The sequence below is a fragment of the Anticarsia gemmatalis genome, chromosome 10, assembly GCF_050436995.1.
Source record: "Anticarsia gemmatalis isolate Benzon Research Colony breed Stoneville strain chromosome 10, ilAntGemm2 primary, whole genome shotgun sequence".
Taxonomy (NCBI): Eukaryota; Metazoa; Arthropoda; class Insecta; order Lepidoptera; family Erebidae; genus Anticarsia; species Anticarsia gemmatalis.
Window position 1 is genome coordinate 11,644,470 of NC_134754.1, and position 26,899 is coordinate 11,671,368.

Consider the following 26,899-nt stretch of genomic DNA (forward strand, 5'->3'; position numbering starts at 1 on the left):
ATCTCAATAATAGTTCAGCTAAAGTAGCCCACAATAACATAGTAGTAGTTTGCTGTCAACAAACACAAAATTATTATGTTATCTGTGCATAAAAAAAACAATTTGTTTGAGTTTCGGTTTGAGTTTGACTTTTCAGAAGTTGTTCGAAAGTTTGAATTATAAAAATAATGTTAATTTATTGAATTTATTTTATGAAACAGTAGCAGAATAGTTGTATATCATCATGAGGCGTACTTACAGGTCCAAGAAAGACACTACAAATGTTTTAGAACGCAGAGATCTGTTTCAAAACTTGGATGGAAAGAGTACGGCGTATGATGCATTTTCAATTCAAAATATCAAGCAAACTAAGCGGGAATTATCTTGTGTTGGGTCCTCAAATGCTTTAGGGGTTGCTTCTAGTAGGGTACGTAAGAAGAAATTCGTGAAAAGAATAGTTAAAGATGTGGAAACGCCTAAACGGGAAAGCATGTCGGGGTCGACTTATCTTACTCCAGATAAGTCCATACGTGTGAATAAACCTCTTGATCCGTTTGATTTACTTCTGATGTCGTCACCAGCATGTCCAGTTCCTAAAGATCTAAATGTTGAGTCTGTGACCAGCAAAGTGGATATGTTTGATCAACTTGTACCAAAAAAGTAAGTTAAACTGTAAATAAAACTACATATTAATAGATGTACCTACTGACAAGCTTTTACTATAAATTACATTGTAAGTTAAATAGTATTGATGCTTAATTTAAAACACTTGACTATTTTGTTGCTCAGATGTTATTGAATACTGTAGGACAAGAAACATTAAATTAATTAAAAATTAAAGTGTACTAATGTATGTTGCTCAACATTTCCAGAGAAGGCAAGACCTACACAAGACGCAAAACAACAAAAGTTAAAAAGTATGCTAACTCTAGTTCTGACAGCTCTGGTAAGAAAGAAACATTCTCACTTTATTTAAAAAAAAAAACAACATTACATTATAATACAACAGCATAATTTCTTCCAGATTCAGACAAAGAGAATTCTAATGAAAGACTACATAATACAACAGACATCCGATCTCACAAACTTCTTGTTGAACAAGAAGTCAATAACACTCCCAAACACATAAATGATTCCATAAACAACATAGTCAATAACTTATCTTTAATAAACAAACTAAAATATAAATACACAGGCAATGATTCTATAAATACATCTTTAAGAATCAATAGGCATAGACTGACTAAGAATATACAGTCTCCTTTGTTACAAAAGTCTCCTTTATGTAGCACTCCTTTCAAAGTTAAGTATAGAGGTGAATCTATATTTAAATTTTCACCTATCGCTGCGACAAGTAAGGATAATAGTCCGACTTATACTATAAATGAGGATGATGATGGCAATAGTAGTATTATATTAGGTAAAGGTAAAGTTGTTAGTCCTAAAGTTAGTGATGAAATTGCTGAAACATCTGCTGAGAAAGTTGTTCCTGTTGAAGAGAGTATTGATGAATTAGACCCTGAACCGGTAGCGGAAGTAATACCAGATGAACAGTATACAGAAAAATCTGTTGAAGGCAATGAACCTTCAGTTGTAGTTAATGATACTAATCCTAGTGTTGAATTAAGTTCCTTACACACAACAGAATTAGAACCTTTCCTAGGTTTCTCTAATGGTGAGAGAGAAAACGACAATTGGGTGATAAGAATATCACATTTAGATGATTCAGGACGTAAAACTAATGTCACAGAGATTAATATGGACGAAAATAATGATACTTTTGAAGAGGATAATCAAAATACATCAGAAAATGATGTAACTAAACTTGAAGTTGGTGAAAGCAGTCATTATTCTGATAAAGAAAGTGATGATGATAGAAATTCGTCAATAGATTCAGCAGATGATGAAAAAGAGTCATTCTACGACACATGTAGTGATCAAAGTATGAATGAAAAAGAACATATCAAGGAACCAATAGTAATCCTTGAAAAAATGAATGATTCAGAGTTTTTCAAATACTACAATAAAATGAAGACTGATATGGGATCTGATGACAGTTCAAACTCTTTCGCTAGTTTAGAAAATAATGATTCTATAGACTTAAGTAATGAAATAGCTAATGAGGGAGATGAATTATTAGAAAATGAGGCTTATGAGACAATAGTGGCTAATGATAATGACGAAATAATGTCTAATGATGATGATAGATCCAGTAGTAATAATGAAGAAGAGAAATGCATTAGTTTTGTCACAACAAGGAGAAGAAATGAGGTCACAAATGATTCTATGCTGTCCATATTTAATGACTCCTATTGTTCTTCCAGTACAGATTGTGATAAAACTGTACTTAGCAATAATATACCTGTAGAAAAGGCTGATTTAGTTAAAGATTGTATAGATGGTAATGATACTTTAATGGATTTAAATAATGTTGAAGAAATAATTGATTTAAAGGACTCTGAAAATTCTGATGATCCTACTACAGAACAGGATACAAGAATTTCTTTTGTTACTACTAGGAATAGTAATATTACTGATAGAAAAAGTTCTATCAGACCTAGAAAAAGCTCAGTGAAACCTAGAAATAGTGTGTTACCAAGAAACTCCAATTTGCCTAGAGAAAGCTTCAGACAGGACTCTGAAACTTCAAGAATATCTTGTTTTGATTCGAAACCAGGTATTGTTCTTCAGCCAGGTAAAAAATGGGAGAGGTCTTTGAGCATTTACAGAAGAATGACTATGATGACTGATCATTTTGACCAGTCCATCTTGGATGAAGAACCAACTGAGAAGAAAGGACGAAAGTACAGGCAGAGTGTTATTAGTACTATGGAGATGCAGGATTATAATAGTAAGTAATTAATTTATTTATTTTGAAGATTATCTAACTCACAAAGATATTTTGTTTTGCAAAATAGTGCCTGAAAAGCTAGGCCCTATTTCTAGTACCTATACATACTTTTCTGTACATTATGCTACTGGCAGTTAACAATTTGAACATGCTATGAAAAGTCAAACCAATCTGACACTTCCATCCAAAGTTTCAGTGTAATGTCAGGTATAAATATTTTTTATAAAAAAAATATTACATAAAAATTTGTTCTCATTTATGTTTTTTATTATTCTAGGTTCCCTACACAATGAATCAATCAATAGTCGCAGAAGTACATTTGTATCTAAGCCCAGTCGATCAACAATTCGATTTGTAAAAGTAAGTGTCTATGAAAAAATAGTAACCATTGGTATTTGTTGTATGAAAATTCTTATAAACATATGTCTTTGTTTTATAATCAGGATCCAGATAATTCGAGGCTTAGCTTATGCAACACAACAGTATTCGATGACTTGAAAGGTAATAATTTAATATTATTTCCACTTTACATAAAATTATTTTCAATCAGTTGTATTGCGGGTTTCTACCATATTAAAAATCCTACTATTATTTTTCCATTTTATCTGTTGGTAACTCAGACGCTTCAAAATCCTACGCTTGGTTATCTGTGGTTGTTCTGTGCTGTGTGCATTTCGTGGAAGAAGACGCTGCGTGGTCTTTGTCCATAAATAATTTTTATTTTATTTTTTATTTAGTAACTGCGTGTTTAAAGTTTCACAAGTGAAATAATTATTTACTACTATTACAAGATAATAGTAGAATAAACTTTATAAAGTGTTATTTTAGTGTTTGAACTGTAAAAGGAATTTGTGTGTCTGCCATTGCTTATCCGTAACGGGATAACAGCTTGGTTCTACGCCCTTTGTTCTAATAAAGTGTTAAATTAGCCAAGTGCATGCATCTTTCCCTGCAATACACAGGTTAGTTTCAAAAACACCACTTTTCAACTTTTTGATTTACCTTAGCGTTATTTCGTTGCGTCAACGGGTCTCGAATCTCAACGGAACGATTACGCACGGGGGAAAGTACGTTCAAGTACTTCCTACTATGTGTATGTCATATGAGGTGAATGACGCATTGTCTTTTTCAGGATTTTTGAACGAGGAGTGTGATGATACTATTATCGAATTATCCAAACTCTCGATCGCTGATCAGACGCACGAGGTCACTGTATTAGACAACTTCCATGATACTTCGAACCGTATAGCTACAGCGCGGGATTACGTGTTGCGTCGATGCAATCAAAAGGACACGATACTATTTGATGAATGCTATCCGGATACGTGAGTATAAATATAAATTCTTCATAAAGTTCCTTTGCCCCGAAAAAAACAACAAACAAAATTGGCGGTTATTTAGGTCATAGTGAATACAAAATGGAGGTGTTGTTATTAAACATCTGTAACCTCTGTAGGCGTAGGTAGTTGGTAGATAATTTGTATGAATGACTGTGCCCTACATTTTAATACAATTTGTTCAATGACATACCAATAATTTGTGTTATGCAGCTATCTATTGAATTGGCCAACTGCTCTACTTTTTACTGAAGTTTTAATGTTAACGGTTCAAATTAAATGTTTAATAGACATTTGCAGTTGCAAAAAGTTTTACATAACTTCTGGCGTAACAGTTAGATAATTCGTTAGACTTGTGAGTAATCTTGCAACTGTACTTGAAACAGTTAAAACTTAAAATTGCATTGAGATCAAGGGAAATGAGTTATCAAAATAAATGTCTGTAAACATGTACGTCTGACCTTTACAAGGTAAAATGAGGTACATTGTACCTTTTCTTTGCTTACTTTATCTACTTATCACAATATACAGACACTGTTATTGTTAGTGCAATGATTCATGCAGCGTAAAAACTACCGAGTTACTCTGAAGGGTATTTTTTGTTTTCCCCTTGAACAAGTAAAGACAAAGCTTTTGTTTTGGCGAGTTTATTTATAATAATTACTTACTGTTACATAACTGTTAACTACATTGTTTACATTAGGCTGCCTAACAATTTTAATAATTGATTTAAAACATCAGATGTTGCCTAGAAACTGAAAAACTTTATAACTTTGCAATATATACAAATCTTGTATCTATCTATAACATTATTTATCTTAGTATTTACTTTAGGCCTTCCATAAGCTATGTGTATGTAGGTAGGAAGATCTCACATTAAAGGACTTAGCAGCAGTTACCGGGTAGTAACAAAATAATCCAATAACACTGAAGGATTTGCTAAAGAACCTTCAATACATATTTCATTGTCAACATTTATTCTATTTGAGGTTGCTCGTGTCATTAGACCACAACCTTGTCAATAACATTGAAACTATGATGAATTGCAATATTTTTACACATTTCTCAATAATATCTCCATCTCTGTCCCACTTATAATAAACACTATATGCAAGAAAGAGAGGATACAAGTCCTTCGAAGTATTGTTCAATATGGTGTAGTGTTTTATAGCAGTGAAAGTTTCCAAGTTACAACTTGAATATTTAAGTGGTCAGTTTTTATATTAGAAAGCACATATTCCTTGAATATCAAATTAGAGAGTATGCTTGAGTGAATGTGTAAGTTTTTTATGTAATTATCAAGATGATTTTGAGTTTGTTTAATTGAAAAATATTCGATTAATTTCTATATATTTTTCTATTACTGCAGTTAATTAGCTCAATAGCTAACTAGAAAAACCTTTTTATATTGGGCAATGAAACGTGTTGATAGAATATATGAGTATACAATATCTAGGAAATCCTTTTAAAACCGTATCTGTTAAATATTTAAACATCTGTTTTTTCTATGTCGGCCAATTACAACATTTATGCAACAGCAACATAGCCAATTGTGTAACAAGCATTAATATTTGCGCACTGAATTAAAAGAAAGTCATTAGTCTACGTAACAATTTCAAAGCTAGTCCCTAACAGATAGTATTGTTCTTTAAGTCTATATGTCAGTAACTCAGTATGTCATTGTGATATTACGGTTTATTCCTATGAGATAAATATTTGTACAGCAAATAAATTTACTTTGCACTTAGTTGTTTGTGTACATGTTTGGTACGTAATGTGGTTTTTCACTTCCTTGTTTAGTATATTTTGAATTATCAGAGTATATTGTACAATGCGTTATTGTATTGTCTTCTAAACAGATTTAAATGTAATTATATTTAATTTATAACAAAGTATTGTTTAGGAATAATAGTCATTCTGTACTTTATTCAGGGAGTTTAGGTATCAAAACTTTTATGAGGTCTGCTAATAACTAAAAATATAGCTAGTGCTCAATGTGTGAATCATTCAACCAATTAGTTCTGGCCTATAATAGGTGTACCAATCAACCTATAATACTAATCGCAAATTATTGGTATGCCATTGATGACTCACTATTTCTTTAACCAATGTATATAAGGCACGTCATAACTATTTTTCTTAACTGTATCTCAACAAAACGCTTAATTAGGCTGTATTGTTTCAAAACACTAATTCGATCAGCGGGGGACTTTCAATTCTAGAATCGTCCTAATATATAATTTGCGTAAAGTCCTGTCCAAAGGTGTAGTTCTAAATCACTGCGTAAAATACATATATAAATCATTGAGGATTCCCCGAAATATCTTTACTCAGCAACGACGTACGGGGGATTCCACTATCTTGCGAATGAGCAAATATTAAAAACATATTTGTTTCTAAACATACATTATTAATTTAGTACAGCATGTGATTGTTTATATAGATATCTATATAAATATTATGATAACACGCCTGTCTTGTCTAGTAGTGTGTAGGTGGGAATTTGGTGATATTGATAATTTTCTAACGTTAGAATGTTATTGTAGGGTGTTGAAGAACTGCCACAAGATTGGCGAGGGCGTGTACGGCGAAGTGTTCCTGTGGCGAGACAGAGATGGCCGTGCGCGCGTCCTGAAGATAGTCCCCATCGCAGGAGACCTCAAGGTCAATGGGGAGAGTCAGAAGGACTTCCACGAGATCATATCTGAGATTGTGATTGCTATGTAAGTACAAATATCATACTATCTTTATATTGATTGAAGGAAAACAAAGAAATGCCTATTTGGATGTCAGGGGCAGAAAAAAAATGCTACCAGAGGAAGGAAAAGATGCATGCAAATGGTTTTCAATGATGTCAAATTGTTTTGAGATTTTGTCATGATGTCAATTGGTTTTTGTGTGTGTTTTGAAACTAATAAGTGGCTGTGCTCAGTGGTATCTACATTGGATTATATTAAAAATGAGCATTCGTTACTACTCGATATCTATTAAATCTGTAGATAAAAATAAACTACGAAAATCAATAAGATACTCGATCTAATCGCACGAAATCTATATTACTAGGTCTGAACATAATTGGCGCCTAACGGTCGACTTCTTACGCGAAAGTTAGTGGCTTATTTCACTATTTAGCTTTTACTACATAGATTTCAAAGTCATACACCGTTTATTTTATAGTTTCTATCTTCACTAACCTACCTCAAATACGTAATAATTCGATTCTAAAATACGATCAGATGCATAGATTAAAAAACTAGTTCGCCAAAAATTTGTCACGCGTAGTCGATTCGCGATATCTGTATGGAGTTACGTAAATTGTTACATTTCATAACCGAAAATTATTGAAACGTTAATGAGCCGTACGTGTTATTGCTACTTTCACTTTTTTGGACATGACACCGCGTATTTGTACAAATTACTTACTTGCATCTTAACAAGTAGTGCTTTTTTGCTCAATTACTTTACATCAGATTTGATGCCTATCATACAGGCAGAATTTTAAATGATTTCCCGTTTTTTGAGTCTTGGCAAAAAATACCACGACGGTATTATGATAACACTAATTCACAACATTTTCAGGTATTTGAGTTAGTTTAAGAAATTTCCCATTTATAGTAGGTATTCACTGACATTAAAATAATTAAATATGTTTTAATTCGATTTCTTTCAAAATCTACAATCAACCGTCACAACAAACGCCCCATGACATCACTTATGGTCTTTCAAAACTACACTCCAAGGTGTCATATAAACACAACATAAAGATAATAGTCTTAAACAATGGAATATTATCAAACACATCGACGAATCTCTTTCTTAGAAAGATCACTGATCTTAGGTTATTGTACTGTCGCGCCGTAATATGTATTCGCGTCGGGTTGTAGACAGACTTGATTGTTTTTGTGTTATTTGACATCCAAGTAGTCTAGAGGTGATTATTTGTTGACTGTTATGATACAGCCAACTGCGACATATACATAAAATCTGACTTAATGCTTCTCTCCTGGTTTGGTGGTCCATTTGACTTTTAATGGCAAGTCAAGTATGGTCGCAGGTTTGGCAAATGGTATCCAAATGCAAAAAAAAAGGAAACAAACTCGTAATTTTAAAATGAGGGCAGAAGAAGGGCACATGGTGTACGTTTAGAAATGAGTCCGTATGCATACGAAGTCCACTGCTACTTTATGCGACTAAGAATATTCAACGTTTCAGCAAAACATCGGGTGTATTGATTCCCCCTACCTCCCCTTAGGATGGGAAAATGATTGAGTGTTAAATACCGACAGATATTACTTTTTTATCAAGTCCAATAAAAGCATATCTCTCACATGAATAACAAACATTACACAACACATCATATCTCTATAGTAAATTGATTGTTGTCAAAACGTCCTTGGACGTATTTCTGCGAACACGTTTCCTAATTCAGTTATCAGTTGTAATGATAATTTGGTTTTTATGGCACCTATTAATATCACCTATCCGTTACTTTATGAGTCACCACACGTTGTTCATTTCACAACTTGTGTGTGGCTCATTTGAGCCAATGAAATCATCGCCCGAGGTAGTTTGATTGCAAATATTTGCTACCTTAGTTGCATTTCTCCAAGGTGATAGGTATCTATGATTCAGCTACCCAGATAGTGTTATGATGATACACTATGTAAATGTAAATATTATTTCAAGAAACGTGCTCAAATTCTATCTCAGAAACATTCGTTTCCGAATATCTCTGTTCTCTCGTGAGACTAGTGTATCTCTTAATACCACGGAAAGATACGCGAATAAACACACCTGCCATTCTAAAATTTTGCGTGTAAAATTCTCTCGCCCGGCCGCCGTAAGTACCGCTGCGACCTATTTGAACGAAAATAAAAGAGTATTTTTTGCTAATCAGCCCGCAATCTCGGCGAAACTGAGCGCTTCCGCTTTCCGCGGTCGATCAATTAGCTACGTTACGACTTTACACCATTGCTAAATACTATACGAATTGGATTGCGTAGGTATTTACATTTTGCTTGACGACAGTCATACTGTCTACAAGCTTTATCTTTGCCAACAACGTGTAGTAGAAAAAATGCTAATGAAATGATAGCATTTTTATACGAGCAAACGCCAAATAGTTTTAAAATCATATTGATGTATAATTTCAATATTCATAGCTTGTAGCTTACAGATAGATATAAATCTTAATAGCATTTTACAGGTTGCATCGTGGTTGGCAACCGATTGCACCATACGCATTGCAATGTTTGACATTAAACCACATGTTTTGTGAAATACCTCCAAAGGTTTTGTTTCCTCATTAAATTCACAATAACAATGAATAAGTTAATGACCTATATTTTGAAATTAGTCACCTATTTCTAACAAAAATCCAAACAGCTATTTTCCTGCCGTTCGTTTTACGCCCACATTTCACTAATTACGACGAAACATAAAGACGAACCCGGCAGTCTGTTGTGTTGCGTGCATTTCACGGTCAGAATTTAATTCGTTATGCGGAATATAAACGCACGTGTGGGTACAAAGGATTTACACACAAAACATAGGAAATAAAATGTGCAAGGCAATCGAAATACCTAACATATTCACGATAAAACCGCAATGTATGTAAGGGCAGGGAGAATAACTTCATTCCGGAAACGCTCAGACATGCATGGCATTTAGTAGGAAGTGAAAAAATGAGCTGCAGCGAGACTGTACAGTTTACAACATAAATTTGAATTTTTAAAATCTTTGTGCCGGTGCTGGTAGTACTAGCGTAAATTATTCGGGTGGCATCTTTTAAGGCCGGTTTCACGGTTTAAGGATAAGAGTCAGATAACCAATCTGATGGATAAAATGACAGCAAATGTGAAAAATACTGTCAATTTTACACTTGAAAAGCTAACTGCCACTCTTTAGAATTGGTGAAGCCATAACTGTCCTATCTTTCCATTCTTTACATTGAATTTGAATAATAATTTGTCTCCATACCGTGATGGAAGTACACTTTACCACTAATGCATATTCAACAGCATTAATACAGTGCTAATTATCTTGGTACTTGATTAGAGGTCACAGCGACCACCTGGGTGACTCATTAGTCAGCTGTCGCCTGTTGCCGTGCAATTACTCATATGTTTTAATATAAACAGGATGCTTGCTAACCCATCCGTATTAGATAACCCCTTAGTCATGTTTAAAACCACCCACGATGCTTAAAGGTTGTATTTCGTAATCGTGTTATATGGAACCTTGCCTCACGCCCACTTTCCCGCTATATAAATTATTCCTTAGTTATATAAGCTTTAGGGGAAGTCTATTTTTCATGAGTTATGCAATGCTGAGGAGGATGTTTTTGATTTGAACAAGGTTTCAAGTAAGCGTTTACGTAAACAGAGTACGTAATAAGCTGTTATGAACAATTGAAGTTCATGAACAACAATAATAATTGGTTTAGATGCTTAGGAGTATAAGAAATACGCCAATAGTCAGGCATCAGCTAGAATATTTAACTTACACTGCTATTTTTGGCTTAAGCAGTAGAGAAAACGGCGTTTGCTTTTTGTGATATTCAGGCTGCAAAATGCACTAACTATACAAACGCAACTATCTAGGTAGTTTTAAAACAGCATGGTACGCCCTGACACGGTCACTTAAAAGTTGAAACGTACGTCAAAGTTGTGTATTTTTTGCATTTAAAACGACAAACAAAAGCCAGCCGTCTAAATAAAGTTGCAATCTTTGTTCACGTGGAGAGGTTTCTGCTGATCTGATTACTTTCCAAGATAAAAAGTATCATGTTACTGAAGAGTTTATCGAGATTTCTTTGAAACAAGTCCCTTTTTAATTAGTATTCCGTTAAGCTTTTTCTAATTAACGTTTTCTTTACAGGGAATTGAGTGCCTTGCGCGCTCCCATAGCCGAAATTGAACGACACTTTGATGAGGGGAAGGGCGCCGAGGCGTTGGACTTGCACGCTATAGAGAATGCCACTGATGTTTTTAACGAGGTGAGTGACCTTAATGTACTTGTAGTCTTTAATGCAGGTTGAATGACGAATCAATCAATCGAGAGAGCCCAATAGGAGCGGAGATCCTCCTTTATTTATTTAGGGTTGTCGAAGTACAACACTTTCTTTAGGTACTTAGTTTTTAGTGTATTTGCGGTCTTACCATGGATAAAGCTGGAAGCAAGTCACCAAAATAGTAGAATAATCTCGAAGAATCTGAACGTTTTATTTTGCATACTACAAGAATACAGCGAGACATTATTTATGCATGTAAAAATCTAACACTACCAAAGAGACTCATATCTATACAGCGTTTCGTAACTTTTGCATTTTACAGAGAAATGCTCCAGGGATGTCAAGAGCTTAATGTTTCTAGCACAGTCTCGAGTTTTATATTTATGAGTTTGAAATAGCGCGCGAAGCTCTTTGCTATGCATGAATCGCTGTATTATTAGTAGCTAGGGCGTCGTAACTCGTGCTGGATAATAACTTGAAATTGCAACGTCTTTTCAAAACCTTGACCCATTTGACATGTTTTTTTAACCTTCGCTGTTCGAAAAGACAGCTCTGTAGCCAACAATATTGAATATAACGAGCTATCTTTTGTACAAAAGTAGTTCAAGCGTCAAACTTTCTGCCTCAACGTGCTCTCTTTCCCAAGGGAAATGAAATTCAGGTCGATTTTACGCTACAACAAAGTAAAGCAATTGGAACAATCGGCAGGTAAGCGTGATGTAACGTGTGAAAACCGACGCTCAGAACAATAGGGTCTTTACATAATGTTTGATTGTGATGCCCGAGATGTTAGCGATTGGAAATTGACAGGTGACTCCTAACTTGTACCTAGCAACTGTTGTTTTGTGCCTTTTGTGAATCGGACGTAACAATAATGGCCACATTAGTCGTAGAAGAATAGCTTTTAAGACGTTTGTTGACACAATTTACCTTTTCAAAACTGACTGAGTCTTATCAAATGTTTTCGACTTTCACGAATTTACGCCAAGGTTTTTCACTAGTACAAAAGAAGGAAATGATAATGTTTAAAATAGTGTAATGCAGCGTTTCACCGTTTCTCCTTTATTCTTAATTTCATTGAAACATGTTCTTTGTTTCCTCAAACGCAAGTATTCAGTATCGTTTTCACTCAAAACTCATATTTCTAAGTAAAACGTGTTGCCAACTCATTAATAAATAGCAGAAATAATACAGTTATTTTTCCTTCCCGGAAACGCGGCAATAATATTATAAGTGATTCATAGAATAACAGAATTAAGAGAGAAAATGTTTTTTGGAATCTGGCCATATTTTCTTGGTGAGTTTAGATGAGAATATTGTTTTAATATAGGCCAGGATATTGTGCGCAAATCGTAGTGACTGTATAAAAACAAAAACGGCTATTTTTATAAGTAAGTTATGTTCGACAAGACTAATGAAATAGGGAAGATTGTTGTACCAGATGCTTTTCAGAGCAGCCAACCTTTAAGTTACCCTGAAAATATTTTTGGGTCTTTAATGATCCTGTCCTAACGTAACGTGTCCTCTACGTACTTTTCAAGGTATGAAGAATCAATTGTTTTTTTCAGTAGCCACAGTTCATCTAGTTTTCACCGCAACATCATTACTTAACTTTACCTGTAAGCTACATAGTCGTCAAAGTTTCATGACATAAGCACCAGCTTTCAAACGTGCTTACATAACTTCAATTCAACTTAAAACATCCACGAACAATTGTAACGAACATTACATAATAACTAACTGAGCGAATTCATGACAGCCATTTGCAAAAGCCGGCCCATTATATTGATACAATGGCTTCGACACACGAGAAATGAAACGTTCGTCGCAAACTGAATGGCAATGACCTTAATTCTTTTATCGAGGGGGATCTTCAAAAGGAATACGAGATGTCGGAAATTGGACTACGTATTTGTTCGAGGATTTTCTTTTTCAAAGACGCCAATGTATTTCCTGACGGCAGAAGGGCATAAGTTATTCAGTAGTAAATGGTGGGAGCTATTTGTCTCCATTGCTTTTTATTTTGAATGGTTTTATGACTAGGATTTCTAGAATGCGTGAAGAGTGATTAATGTCCTGTTTCTGAGGTACATTTAACGGAAGTCTATCTATGCAAACTGACATTTTTATAAGAGTTTAGACACTATTAAATAGATAAACTACCGCTAAATGTACCTCAGAAACCGGGGGTAGGTAAGTTGCTAATTCTTATTGGTTTTCAGCATTAGGGATAAACTGAGGGTGTGACAAGTAATCTACCTTTTGTCTTGACGCGGAACAATCCGTCGTCTCCTATTTGATCTTGGCATTATCTTCAATTACAATTTCTAAGATTATCGAAGTATCAAGAAGGTAAAACAAACGCTATCAGTAAGAACGTACATAACGCACACGTGCCAATAACGCTAGGCTTGTGCGTCGCATTAAACGTGTTTGTGATAGCCATCTACTGCATCACGACAATTCACGTCTGCACGGCTGTTAGCTTACGTAAACCTCGTGACGTTGGCGGTTTATTGATTAGGTTCACTTGAATTACTGAGGTTAAGGTTATGGTAATAATAATATTTTGTACTCGTCAACTGGAAATATTATGAACTGTCATAATTCTAAAGAAACTGTGATTCGCCTTGTTTTGTTTGAGACTTGTTGGAAACAGAAATGTTAGGTAATGCATCCCCGTGGAAATAGATAGCCTGAATAATAGCGTGACTGGAATATTGACGCACATGGAGGTTGCTATCATATAGTCATAGTCATGACATTGAACGAGGCCCAGACGAATCTTTTTCTATCGTTTGTGTAAGAAAAATGATTAGTAAGATTTATATTAGCGTGATGTCTAACAGAATTGGCACTGATGTCCAATGGCCAGTTTCAAAAGAGGCGAAACGAGGTGTAGTATAAGTTTTTATGTCTACTAGGCACGTTTGAATGCAACAATCCCACCTAGCAGTCTTTATAATAATATAAAACTCCACAAAAACGACATTCTTTGCCGTGATTTCAATTCAACAGCCCCTTCCTAATTCTCTTCGCAGTATGTGGGCCCATTTCTAAATTTCTACCTGCATGGGTCCTTAATAGGGGTCCTTTTATCACAATACCCTTAGATTTCTTCTACCTGCGTCGAAATTGACTTTCGTGTTGATCCTTTATGCTTTTGAGCTATTGACGTCACTGTTATTTATTATTCCTTTTGACATAAACAGAGAATTCCCAAAGGTGTTTTGCAATAATAAATTTTTAGCCGTAAATACCTCGTTCACAAAAATTGAGGAAGGAAAAATGTTCATATTAATATATCCTTTTAAGTTTAGTTCCACATATTGACGCAAATCATTCATTGACCTTCGGATTCAGATACACATTACTTACGTAATACAAGATTCGTCATAAATGCATTCAGCGTAAACGATTGCTTCAATATCCGTTAAAAAGAATGAGGTCATTACGCGCATAACGATCTAGGAATGAATCATTGTACGGCAAAAGTAAAAACAACGTGAATTTACTTTCGAATTCTAGCGAATAGTGAATCATATGAACAGTATGTTTATTATTTGTTTGATAACGTAACTAGGCCGGTCTGTTATCGAAACAAGACACCTACTATCTTAGTCCAGCTGGCGCATAATTTGCTTTAGCCAATTATAAATTACGATTATGAGCGCAATATATTTTTTTCTCTGTACAATTACTCATTGTTTCTGTTTCATTCATCGCGATCGTGCGGTAGGTAAAATGTGTATGTTTATCACGGAACACACGCGTGTGTTTGGCTTATCTCCAGACCGATTTCTGGATAGCGGCATGCTAAATTCTATATTTTTGGATTGATAAATGTAAATAAATAAATAATAAATACTTGTATGTAAGTATTTTTATTGGCTGTCTACAACTATTGATACAGACTCGTTGTTTTATTCTCAAAGCCAGCTGTATATTGATATCGTTGACCTTTGTCACTGTATCTTGATAGGCACGCGCTGCGGGGATGGAAATAGATTTTTTATCAAGAGTTTTGATGATTTGCCTTAGTATTTAACGTTGCAGTTGTTCGCGAAGTCTCAGGGTTATTTGCTCTGGGAATAACTGGCTTCTTTCTAGCACAAACTGTAATATTTTTAGTTGGAAATGTGTCTTGGAATTTGCGTTTGCGTGACAATTTCATTTAGTACTACATGTTTAATCTAAAGTTGTGTTCGTGTGCATATTTTATCTTTGCATCACATGCCATAAAACTCGAGAGCGAATTGAGTCCACATTCTTCAATCGCAAAATTGTTACCAAATGAAGCCTATCTATCTCAAGATCACATTCCTTTGAACAAGTAGGGCGTTGTTATCTAGAGATCTACTTGACAAACTGTACCAGCCATCTGGTGACAGATTGCGAGCCGACAAACGCATGTGACTTCCTGTCATTGAGTGCAAGGTGTCACCTGTCTACCACAACACGAGTGGATCTTGGGAAACACTATGTTTACTTGAAGTTAAGTAGAATTATTTGTTTTTGAGACTACAATGTCAATGTCGCTATAGCATAGATTTCTTGAATACTTCCTACTAGTCCAGTTTAGCAATGACTAGGCAGAATATTTATTTGCTCCTCTAGTGGATGATCCATTATGATGCAGGAGCCTAAGACTGGCTAGTCAAGGTCTAGCAAAATATACGATTAGCTATAGATTAATAATTGAAGTCAGGCATCAATTAAGCGGAAACCGATTCTCGAGAGTCGATTTTATAACAGAAGATACCATATTTCATTTCATTTCATTAAACTATAAAGTATAATTTATTAGCAGGCGCAATGCGCCACACTGCGACGATCTGTTTGAGCCAGTGTTTATATTGCATCGCAATACAGAGTCGTGTGTTGTCCAATCGCTTGCATAGTACAATGCATCTCACTGTTATTGACTATACACCTCGTAACATATACATTACGACTGTATGATAATATCGATTACAATCAACTGTAACAGGTCTAACTCGTTTTATAATCAAGTCTTGTCAGCTGACCAGCGAAATAAAAAAATAACTTGATGTTTTCTTTTCAAAGGTATTGGCAGTGAGGTGCGTATACGGCAGTTATCCCTCTCGCCTACTCGACCTGTGGGATCTCTACGACGAGTGCAAGGGTTCAGAGAACGATAACCCGGCGATTCTGCCCGTAGATCAGCAGTACATAGTACTGGAGCTTGCTAACGCAGGCCAAGACTTGGAGAGCTACCAGTTCAACAACGCTGAACAGGCGCATGCCCTGTTCTTACAGGTGAGAACATGACAGCTGTCAAATTGACTTTGACGTTTTGTTTCTTTTTTATTTTGTGTGTTTGTGGAGTATTGGCATGTTGTTCAACTTATTTTTTTACCTGTTATTTTATTTGGGAATATTTAATGATAAGTGAATCATAGTGACGTCAGATACGTGGCATTGAGAAATTAATTAATATTATTACGCCTACAGTTATATTTCCTGTAGCGCCTACTACATAATTTATTTAGTAATTACATAAGATAAACTTTATTAAATGACTTAAAAGTTTTATAATAGAAAGTTTTGAACAAAAAACCTTCAATGAAAGAAATTGAAAGTGTTATAAAAACTTGCCAATACTCTTTAGTTGAGTGCTTATTTAGAGGCTTATAACATTCATTCAACCAGAATACAATAACAACTTTTTGGTTTATAATATTTACTTTTAACTAAAGATACATCTTAACCTTCCAAGAACCGGTTTCAATATTATACCGTCAGATAGTCTATCTACATAAGTAACGAAATAATATCTCAAAACCCAATTTCTATCTGAAGGTATATTATTGACAGTTGTATAAGTCTCTAAACTGAGTACATTTTTTTTTCATGTTGTTGTTTTGATTTTGTTTTTTTTTTCGTTGTGTATATTTTTTTTCAGTGGCTGTCGAGTGCATGACTATGGCCATCTCGGATGGTAAGTGATGTTCTAGTTCAAGTTGTCTATGTATCTTGACTAGATTATCACTTATCCTTCGAGGAGGGCCCCGACCGCTTTACATGTGCCCCTCCCAGTGTGTGGAACTTAATTTTTTGTATTTAATTTTTTATTGTGAAAGCATGTAACTAATTTTTGTTTTTTTAATTTGTTGTATTTTTTGTAAGTTTTTTTTAAAAGCTTTAAGTTGTTGCTAAACCAATGTCGACGGTAGAATTGAGTATTATATTTTTTTCTTTTAATATCGACGAAGAATAATGGTAGATCTTAGATCGATTGGTGTGGCAACACCTTGATGCTGTTTTGTTATCAATATAGTAATTATTTTTTTTAGTATTAGTGTAACGAAATATGATCCAACAAAAAGTATCTAGTCTAGTGTCATAAGTCAATTACAAAATTCACATTTATATTGTTTGTAATTTTCAAGAAGATGGTTGTCAGTATTTTCAGTACAATACCGTTTTAATGATGACTAACGAGTAATCTTATCTGTTTGCCGTCTACCTTTACAGATTTTATTTACATTAGCAATTAGAGATTAAAACATTTATTACTTTTATCAGTGTACCAACTCATCTGTCTGATAAATATTATATCCTGCTATTATTTCTGGACATTTCTTGATATGTCGCTAAGTGATGCAATTTGATAGCAAATTTTGAAATAAGTAGTGAAGAAAGTTTTTAAGATTTGATATAGATTTTTTTTTCACATTTTATCGTCTTTTATGTGTTTGTTATGATATCATAATGTTGTAAATATAAGTTTGGCGTGTTTAACACTCATTCTACTCTATTATATATCTGAGGAACGGGAGTACCTCTTCAATTTCTCATCCTACAAAATATACAGAGAAAAGATGTAACACTACTAATACTCCTACATTTATTTCAAGTCATTTTGTCTGCCAATTAGCCTTGACACAATTACTAAAGAATAATTAGGGCGAGTGAAAATCACGCTTGAACTTTGATTTATTATAATTTACTTATTACTTACTTATTGTGAATTGCTGTTTATTTATTTTGTACTATATTCCATTTTTTTTAAACTTGTTAATGCTTTTCAAATCCTACTGTGAAACTACCCTCACTTTATTTGTCAGATTTATTATCCAGCCCTTATCTATATGCTACGAAGTTAGCTCTAATCGTTGTTTATTTGTTTTGTAGGTGGCGTATGGTCTGGCAGTTGCCGAAGAAGCGTTCCAGTTCGAGCACCGTGATCTTCACTGGGGGAACGTCTTGATATCACCCACTGAACAGAAGGTAAGATTTACTATTATTTTTAATAAAATAACACGACAAATAACAAATAAACTCAATAGCCACCCTTACACACACTCTAATCGCACGTGAAAAAAAACTAGTTATTTTAAGCATAGTTCACTGTCTCCTCTTTTAGTCTGCCTTTACACGATCAACTTGATAAACGTGGCTATAGCACGTGGCTTTCACTAATAGACAGATTGATTCATTATCTTATTAGTGTATTACTCATTAAGGTTTCGTGTAAATTGTCTGAAATAAAACTGTACTTAAACTAAAGCGTTGTATCCTGAGGGTAGAACAATGTCACAATTAAATCGACAGCAGCTATGCCATAAAAATGTCTCCAATAAATGTCCAGAAATAACGACGTTACTTATCTTATACAACGCTAACGAAATGTACTTTTCATTACAAAAGTTATCATGATTTTTACTCTTAACGCTTTAACTGTAAAGATCACTTTTACTTTTTTTTTTAGTCATACAAATAGCTGCTGTTGAAATACATGTATACATCAGTGGCGAAGGCTCCATACAACTCGATTCCTACCGGCTTCCCTTTTTGGACAGACTTAATATTAGTGTTAAATTAATTGTTTACTATTGCCAAATAAAACACAATTAATTAATAATCATCAATATTTAAACCGAAATCTTTAACTAGAATCATTAATCTAAACGAAACAGTACGAAAACGCCTACCCTTAAAAAATTACGCTCCGCTAAAAACGCAACGTGAAGTAATAATAATGAAATAAGCCGGAGGCGCTGATCGAGAATCGCGTACAATAAAAACTATGGCGGCGATGTCGCTTACGACCTTTTGGATCGCGCTTCGCACCGCGCTGTATAGTGGCGAGCAAGCCGGAGGAAGAGCGGGTTGCCTCGCGCTACAGCGCTCGCGCCGCGGCGGATACATGATCTTACGCATGTTTCTGTCGCGGTGCGAGCCGCGTGCAAGAGCGAGATGGCGAACAAAAGCTAAGCATCCTGCATAAGTATTAGTGGAACGTTCTTTCTCCAGTTTGACATTAGGTTAAATTAGGTTATGTTTGTTTACTGTTTACATCTTTTGCGCGCTCTATAACAAATTAGAATATTTGTGTTTATTACAACATTATTCCTTAATAAATGTGTTTGTGCATAATTGTGAATGTATCAGTATATTAAACAGTAATTGTTTTACATGTTGCTATTAGAGTAAATTTTAATTTTGTCAGATTTATAGGTTAAATTCATTTCTATAAAAGTGTTCTACGTTTATCCATAATGAGTTTGATATTTTATTGTTGATGTTTACATTCTAAATTGCTAGCTATAATATGTTATTAAACAACCAGTGCGAGACAATCATCAATCGTTCGATATACCTACGTTATCTTGAATATGTGCTGTTGTGTTACCTACGTGTTACTACTGAAGACACAGTAACTTAGTACAAAACAAGCATGATTAGGTAGCATGGTAAGTACCTATGTATTATTAGTATGTAGAGAGAGAAATAACAGACTGTAGTCGAATGTAGAAAATGCTCTCATATTGTTATTATGCAGTAATACGCTACTTTTACGTCGGCATTCTAACGATGTAGGTACATATAATGTAGGTAGGTACTATACCTAGACAATGACTTATAGCTCCGGCTTACCTTTTATAAAAAATGACCCTTCGCCACTGGTATACATTGTATACCTAAATTGCTAAATTCATAACCTTTCCTCTTTCGCCGCGGTCAAATAGTAAACAAAACTATGTGCATCCGATTCCATTGAAACTAGCATTGTTTTAGTGAACAGGATGCGACGCTATTACACCGATGCCCCATTCATTATAGAACAACGATTTGTATCATCAATTAATTGTTTTGTGTCTGGTTATAGCCAAAATAATAATATAATAAAAAAGAATGTAAATAGCAAATCAAACTCAAATAAAATAATTATAGATAATATTATTATACGCTTAGGCATGCTTTATTAAACTATTTCGAATAATAAAATATAATTAAATCATTCTCTAAAACCACTAGACCGACAAACAATAACAATTTCCTGTTGTACGAAGGAAAACAAAAGTAAATATTAGTTCGTAAAAATAAATATTTTTATTTAATTTCGATGTTATTATCAATTTTATTGTTCTCGTAGTGCTTTAGTGTTGTATAAACGATATCCTTAATAAATATTTAGTAAAAATAATGATTGATTACCACTAACTATTCCGAATCTCATTCCATTTATTTTGTACTTGTATTATTTATCACTAAGCAATTAGACTGTAATTACTGAATCTAATTACGGTCCTAGCAGCAAAAACCTCTTTAGAGAATATTCAATCGAGTTGAAAAAGTAAAATTATTCCCGAAGACATTTCAACCATTTAGTATTTTGTTAAAAGCTTCCTTTAAACCTTGAAGAAGTCAAAACATATGCCAAATAAACGTCCCTACCAATCACTGAACTCACCTCGTATAATTACAAAGTTAATACACGAACGCATTTTGGCATGCGTCAGAACTTTTGACGTAAACGGAAGTAAGGGCCAATGATAATAAATTGTCAACTCATTAGGGCCTTTTCAAATTAGCTTTTCATGGTCAGAGTGCTATGTTCTGAAGTCTGACTACGTAAATACAATAAATCACACTTGTATATAAAAGAAAGGTGTAGGCAGAGACATCAGAAATGTATGAAATACACCCACTGATGCACACGGGCTTTCAAGGGAATCAAAGCTGAGACCTCATGGTCAGCAATCGTTTACACTTCAACCCAGACAATAGAGGCAATTCACTAATTTACTCATCTGAATAAATTCCAAATATAAACTTTATGTAACCTTGCCAAAAAGTGGCAGTCACCTAACCAAAGGTAGACGACTGCGGGTAGATACACAAAACTCGGGGTGATGGGTCAACGACCTGAGATACGGCGTGGGTGAAATGTTCATATCGATAACAATATTTGAACACCACGTGACTGAATACGTGCGTGAAGTGTGTGATTGTTGCTTAATACATATGACTGATTTGTAAATTTATGTTTTCATGAACAAATATTATTATGACGTCATCTCTTCAGCATCCTTTTTGTAGCTAAAGAATACATGAAATTAGTGTTCAAGTAATGGTTTTTGTTTTATTTTTTATGAGCTGTTAACACTGCTGTCGTTTCGCACGGAGGTTGTGAGTTCGATTCCCTTACGGAGCAAATATTTACGTGATGGATTTGTATTGTGTATAGTAAGGTTCACATAAGCCAAGTTATGCTATAAATATAGACGAAAATAATTACATAAGTTGTTGATGTACTAGACAACATAGTAAACAATCTCAAAACAAATAATATTAGGATGATAAAGCTAGATAATTTGTTTACTTCGAGACTAGATAAACAGATTACTATATAAAGTTTATCACACGTATCAAACGTTAACCTAGTTTAGGCATAACATTGTAATAGAAACTAGTCTTCATTAAAATTCAAAATCAAAATTAAGGAGGTTTTTTATCTTAAGAATCTCGACTTTTGCGCATAATGATCCTTTTTACGGGTAGTTTTTCCTTTTTAGTGTTATTCTTTTATTATTGTCATGTCTTCTTAATTTCTGAGATTGCTATACATCAGGATTTTTATATTACGAAGTATGTAAATAATATAATCTTCTTCTTGACTCGGTTAAAATAGAATTTGTGGAACAACGAAAGAGAGGCCTTTGTTCTTCAGTGTGACATTTCAGCTCTTAATAAAATTAGTTCTTGATCACGACTCTCGAACTCAAGTCTTGAATTCTGAAACGGTTTGCCATTTTAAGTACCACTTATAACCTATACTGTGTCACGTTTGAAATATAGCGACAGAAATACTTAACGCTACTTCTATTCGAAGTTTCAATATTTAATCATTATAGTACTAGGTGCGTATTACTCGTAACTGGCGGTCGTACAAGATGTATGGATGTGAATGAGGCAAGGGACTTTTAACGTGCCTTAAAAATGTAGGGCGCGTTGAAAGTATGACCCGTGTTGTTATCAATAAAGAAAACAGTAGTTAAGCCATGTCAAAGGCCTTTCGGGTGGCTTGAACAACTTTGACATAAGGCTGGCCATTAACCATACGATAAATTAATGAAGAAGTTTGCAAGGGCTGTACCAAGTGGCGTTCTTTGATCTCTGCCTTGCCCTATGAGAAAAAGATTTTACGTACATATGTATGTAATATGTACTAGTTACATAGAAAGATAAATAACTAGGTTTATAATACAATATTCGCAATGATAACACATGCGTCGGATGCCTTACAGATGTCTATCGCTTATATGTTGTCATTGAACACTATCTTGATACAGTGTATTGCGAAGTAATTAAGATTATCAGTCGTTAACCAACATTGTTCATTAGTCTATCATACAATAATATCGTGGAAACCTTCTGTCTCAGGGTGATAGTCGTATTTAAACAGATTCTGTTAATACAAGGATTTTCCTTAACAAGTCAATTTGTGCATTTTGTTTTATCAAATTACTGAGTGCTAAGGAAAGAAAATTTCTAAATTATAAATTAACGTTAGGTATTGACAAGTATTAGAACCAGCTTTCATGCTAGCCTGATAAATCTATTAGTCTTTACTAAGTACGAACTCTCGGTGCTACGATTCTATGAGACGCTTTGTCAATTTTAACATTTTAGGAATATCACTTAATATCGTGTAGGTCTTTTATATGATGATCACTAGCTTTTACAGCTAATCGCCTTAATCCCCAAGTCGTATTCGATAATGATCTCTAGCTAATCGTTTTTGTACAAAAATCGATCATACCTTACCAATTTTGCTTTGAAACTAACCGGAAAATACCATATTAAACTTGCACTGGTAGACATTTATTCCATATCCGAACATTATGGCTTGAAAGACACAGACGGTGTCGTCGACCTCAACCTTAGAACGAAATGTCTCGGACAAAAGGTCGGTCTAGAGTTCAAAATGTTGTTCATTCAATACACAAGGGTACAACGTAATTGGAGTTCAGTGAAATGTTAACGATAGGCCTCGCTGCTTTATTATCTATCTAAGGTTATAGAGGAGATTAGAGCTAATCTTGGTTTAAGTACGGTCTTTTATCTAATTGCTTGAAATTACTGGCAAAATGACGGTTTATTATATCGACGTCTAACTCCAATTAGGTATTATAAACGCTGTTATGTAATTAAGGGATAGTTTCACTGCTTACATAAGTGTCGGATAAACTATTTAAAAGATAGTCATTGCAAAGTTATGAAGACAATCTGTTTATTAAATACAATATCATCTTAATTGTGACAACCGCTGGTGAACATTACCATAAAATATACCTAGGTACTAATAATAATGGACAATAGTTTGTAATAATTACTCTAGTATTACCTAACAATCAACCTAGACTTGCAAAGATAACATTTGCATTCCGAAATATTACGCCTTTATGTTTAACAAATAACTATTACGAATAAATACACGTGTACATCTCACGTTATCGTCTCATATGACATCATCTATTGTACTGTTGCTATAATAAAGGAAAACATATTAGTTTGACGTGTCCTTTTCGCACGACTAACAAAGAGAATGTTTTGTTACGGCCGATAAGAGATGTACTTAGAGAAAATACATAATTGGTTTAAACCAAAATAATATTTGTAACACGCTGGCAATTTAAAACATATTTATAATTACATACTACTACTAGATAAACCCTTCTTTCAATAAACGGAGATAGAATTTCAGACTTAAGTTCGGGAGGTCCCTTCGGCAGGGGCCTATGACATTTTACCGATTTATCATTCATAAGGTTACGCTATTGTTTTAACAACAATCATTTGAAGCGATTCTGAAACAATAAGTGTGTACCAAATTCTTTGCAACAACAGCAACAATGTGTAATAATTCGTACTTTAATTGCATTAGGTTTTAATTGCCTAGAACATGTTACAACGATATACCAAATATTACAATTTTTCAGACTAATTATAGCCAATTCATCGGACACTGTTATTTAAATTACGTTAGGGTTTAATTGACTAGCATTTTACAGCGATATATCAAATATACTACAATTTTCTCGACTAATTAGTGAAGAAATAGGGTAGTTGAACATTTAGTAAGCAATGATTTTCTGCTCTATATAAGTTCGTGAATGATTAATGTTTTACCTAATACTCTATCGGGCAGGAGGTGGAATTTTAATAGCCATACACTTCCGACTTATGAAGTCACGTGTGTATTAGAAAACAATCAGTGTTTTAACGGCGAAAAAATGCGTGAAAATTGAGCTCGTTTTCTTTAAACAGTTCGTCAAAGGGAAACAGGTTTTTGAACCACAATATGCTAGCAAAATGACCTTATTATTCACCCCTGTCATTGAGAAAGGACCTTTACTGGCACAATTAAACATTGTTTTCTGATATTGTTCTTATATTTTTTTATTTAACAAGTTTACCCGGGGTTTTTTTTCACCCCTTCCGAATAAGTAGCTATAAGCTTATTAGGGGTATATTTGGCAGTGTGTGTGCTATCTGTTGGTTAGGTTACCGAACACTTAAATGACAGTTGATAGAAAAAATACTTAATGTTGTGTTTGTTTGTTGCAGTTCGCGACGTTCGTGATCCGCGGGCGCGCAGTGCGCGTGGCGCGGTGCGGGGTGCGCGCCGCCGTCATCGACTACTCGCTGTCGCGCGTGGCGCTGCGCCTGGCGGGGGGCGACGCCGCCGCGCTCTACAACGACCTGGCGCGGGACGAGTCGCTGTTCGACGCCGTCGGCGACTACCAGTTCCAGGTCTACAGGCTCATGAGAGACAAGCTGGGGTATGCATCTGACACACGTATAATTAAATAATACATTCATGTACCAATACTCCGGAACCATGATGCTAGCCAAACTGTATGCTAAATGTAATAGATTTAAATTAATCACACTGATAGAAAACTCTCAATAAAGGACTAATTAGAGAAGTTTAAAATTAAATTGGAGGAGTTGAAATATACATGATTTGAGACTTGAGTTGCACAGATCAATCATCATGAACATCATGACAGTTATAGCCCGGGAGCACAACTTTCCTCGGGTGGTGCTCTATCATGGAGTACCTTGATAATCCCAATAAAACAGGCTGTTGGTTTGAATTCATGGATTTACGTTGAAACTACCTGTGTGGTATTTATTAACTGAACCAAAAACGTTAAACGAATTTGTCCTACAATTTTGATTAAACTAACCCATTGCTTATCTCTTGTTACAGAAATGATTGGAAGAACTTCGAGCCGTACACAAACATCCTTTGGCTGCATTACACTGTTGATAAAATGATAACAGCCCTCCGCTACAAGAGGACTAACACGAAGATACACAAGCATTACATTGACAAGCTGAAGGGGATCAAGAGCCGAATACTTGACTACGGCAGTGCTGCACAGTTCGTGCTGACAGACAACGAAATATAAAACGAACAAAATTATGATAATAACATTTTTTTTCATATGTAAATTTAATTCAAACTAGTCTTAACAATGGATTTAATAAACTGTTATTGCTATAAATCTGACATGACAATGAATCGCATAAATTATAATAATGTAAATAATGTTTGCTTTGATAAATTCGTTGAAATGGTAGACGCTAAAAGAGTTATATACGATGTTGTCGCATTATTAGAACAGTACTACAGTAAAGGTGCCTTCTTAGATAAGGTAGTGCCTTTGTTCACATTAATAAATTCATATATTGTGTTCACAAATACAGTTGTTTTATTCCCTGAAACCATGAACCTTAATAATTTAACAAAGGAAGTTCTTTATCCCTCGAAAGTAAAGTTCAGGGGAGTGCAACGTGTAATATTGTTTGACGGCCTCGGTGGCGCAGTGGTTACGGTGGTCCCCGCGCTTCTACCACTGCGGCAGGAGGTCGTGAGTTCGATTCTCACACGGGACAAATATTTGTGCGATCAACAATAATTAATAGTTGTATCGGGTCTGGTTGTACTTTGTGTCAGTTGTTTGTTTTTACAATCGTCTGGTCCTGGCCTAACAATTTCAAAATGTACATTTTGTAATATCTTCTCTAAGATCTAGAATAAATTGTGATTGTAGTCCAAGAAAGATACAATAAGTAGACAAATAGCTAAGTTTCTTGCAAGTAACTTTTATTGAAAGATTAATTGTAAGTATTGTCAAGTAACCTATTTATTTAATGTCGCAATATGGGTAGAGGTCATCCAGGATGTGGCAGGGGTCAGACACATAAGTCTACCATGCTGGCCGGGGACGCCGAAAATAAGATTCGTTTATTTGAGTGCATAGCGAAAAGTCGTCGTCGTCAAGTTTTCATCTTGTGGTTTATTGTCTAAGGGATTAAGCGAAGTGGTCTATCTTTTACGACTTTTACGACTACTAATCAATAGTTAGACATTTATGTTGAAAAGATACCCGGCAA

General features: G+C 34.6%; 1 protein-coding gene across 1 annotated transcript; it reads left to right on the plus strand.

Moving 5' to 3' along the window:
• Positions 1-129: 129 nt before the first annotated feature.
• Haspin (haspin) lies at positions 130-26,195 on the plus strand. The gene is made up of 12 exons (XM_076118916.1): positions 130-639; positions 852-925; positions 1,004-2,830; positions 3,108-3,190; positions 3,274-3,331; positions 3,963-4,155; positions 6,714-6,890; positions 11,047-11,164; positions 16,247-16,459; positions 18,338-18,433; positions 25,061-25,275; positions 25,710-26,195. The coding sequence occupies exons 1-12, from the start codon at positions 224-226 to the stop codon at positions 25,909-25,911; spliced, it is 3,672 nt and encodes a 1,223-aa protein (XP_075975031.1). The 5' UTR covers positions 130-223; the 3' UTR covers positions 25,912-26,195.
• Positions 26,196-26,899: the final 704 nt, after the last annotated feature.

What these genes read in the sequence shown, in the direction of transcription:
- Haspin (XM_076118916.1), top strand. Translation starts at nt 224, where the DNA reads ATGAGGCGTACTTACAGGTCCAAGAAAGACACTACAAATGTTTTAGAA. An exon ending in GGAGATGCAGGATTATAATA is followed by an intron (nt 2,831 to 3,107) that starts GTAAGTAATTAA and finishes TTATTATTCTAG; the next exon opens with GTTCCCTACACAATGAATCA. An exon ending in GATGAATGCTATCCGGATAC is followed by an intron (nt 4,156 to 6,713) that starts GTGAGTATAAAT and finishes ATGTTATTGTAG; the next exon opens with GGTGTTGAAGAACTGCCACA.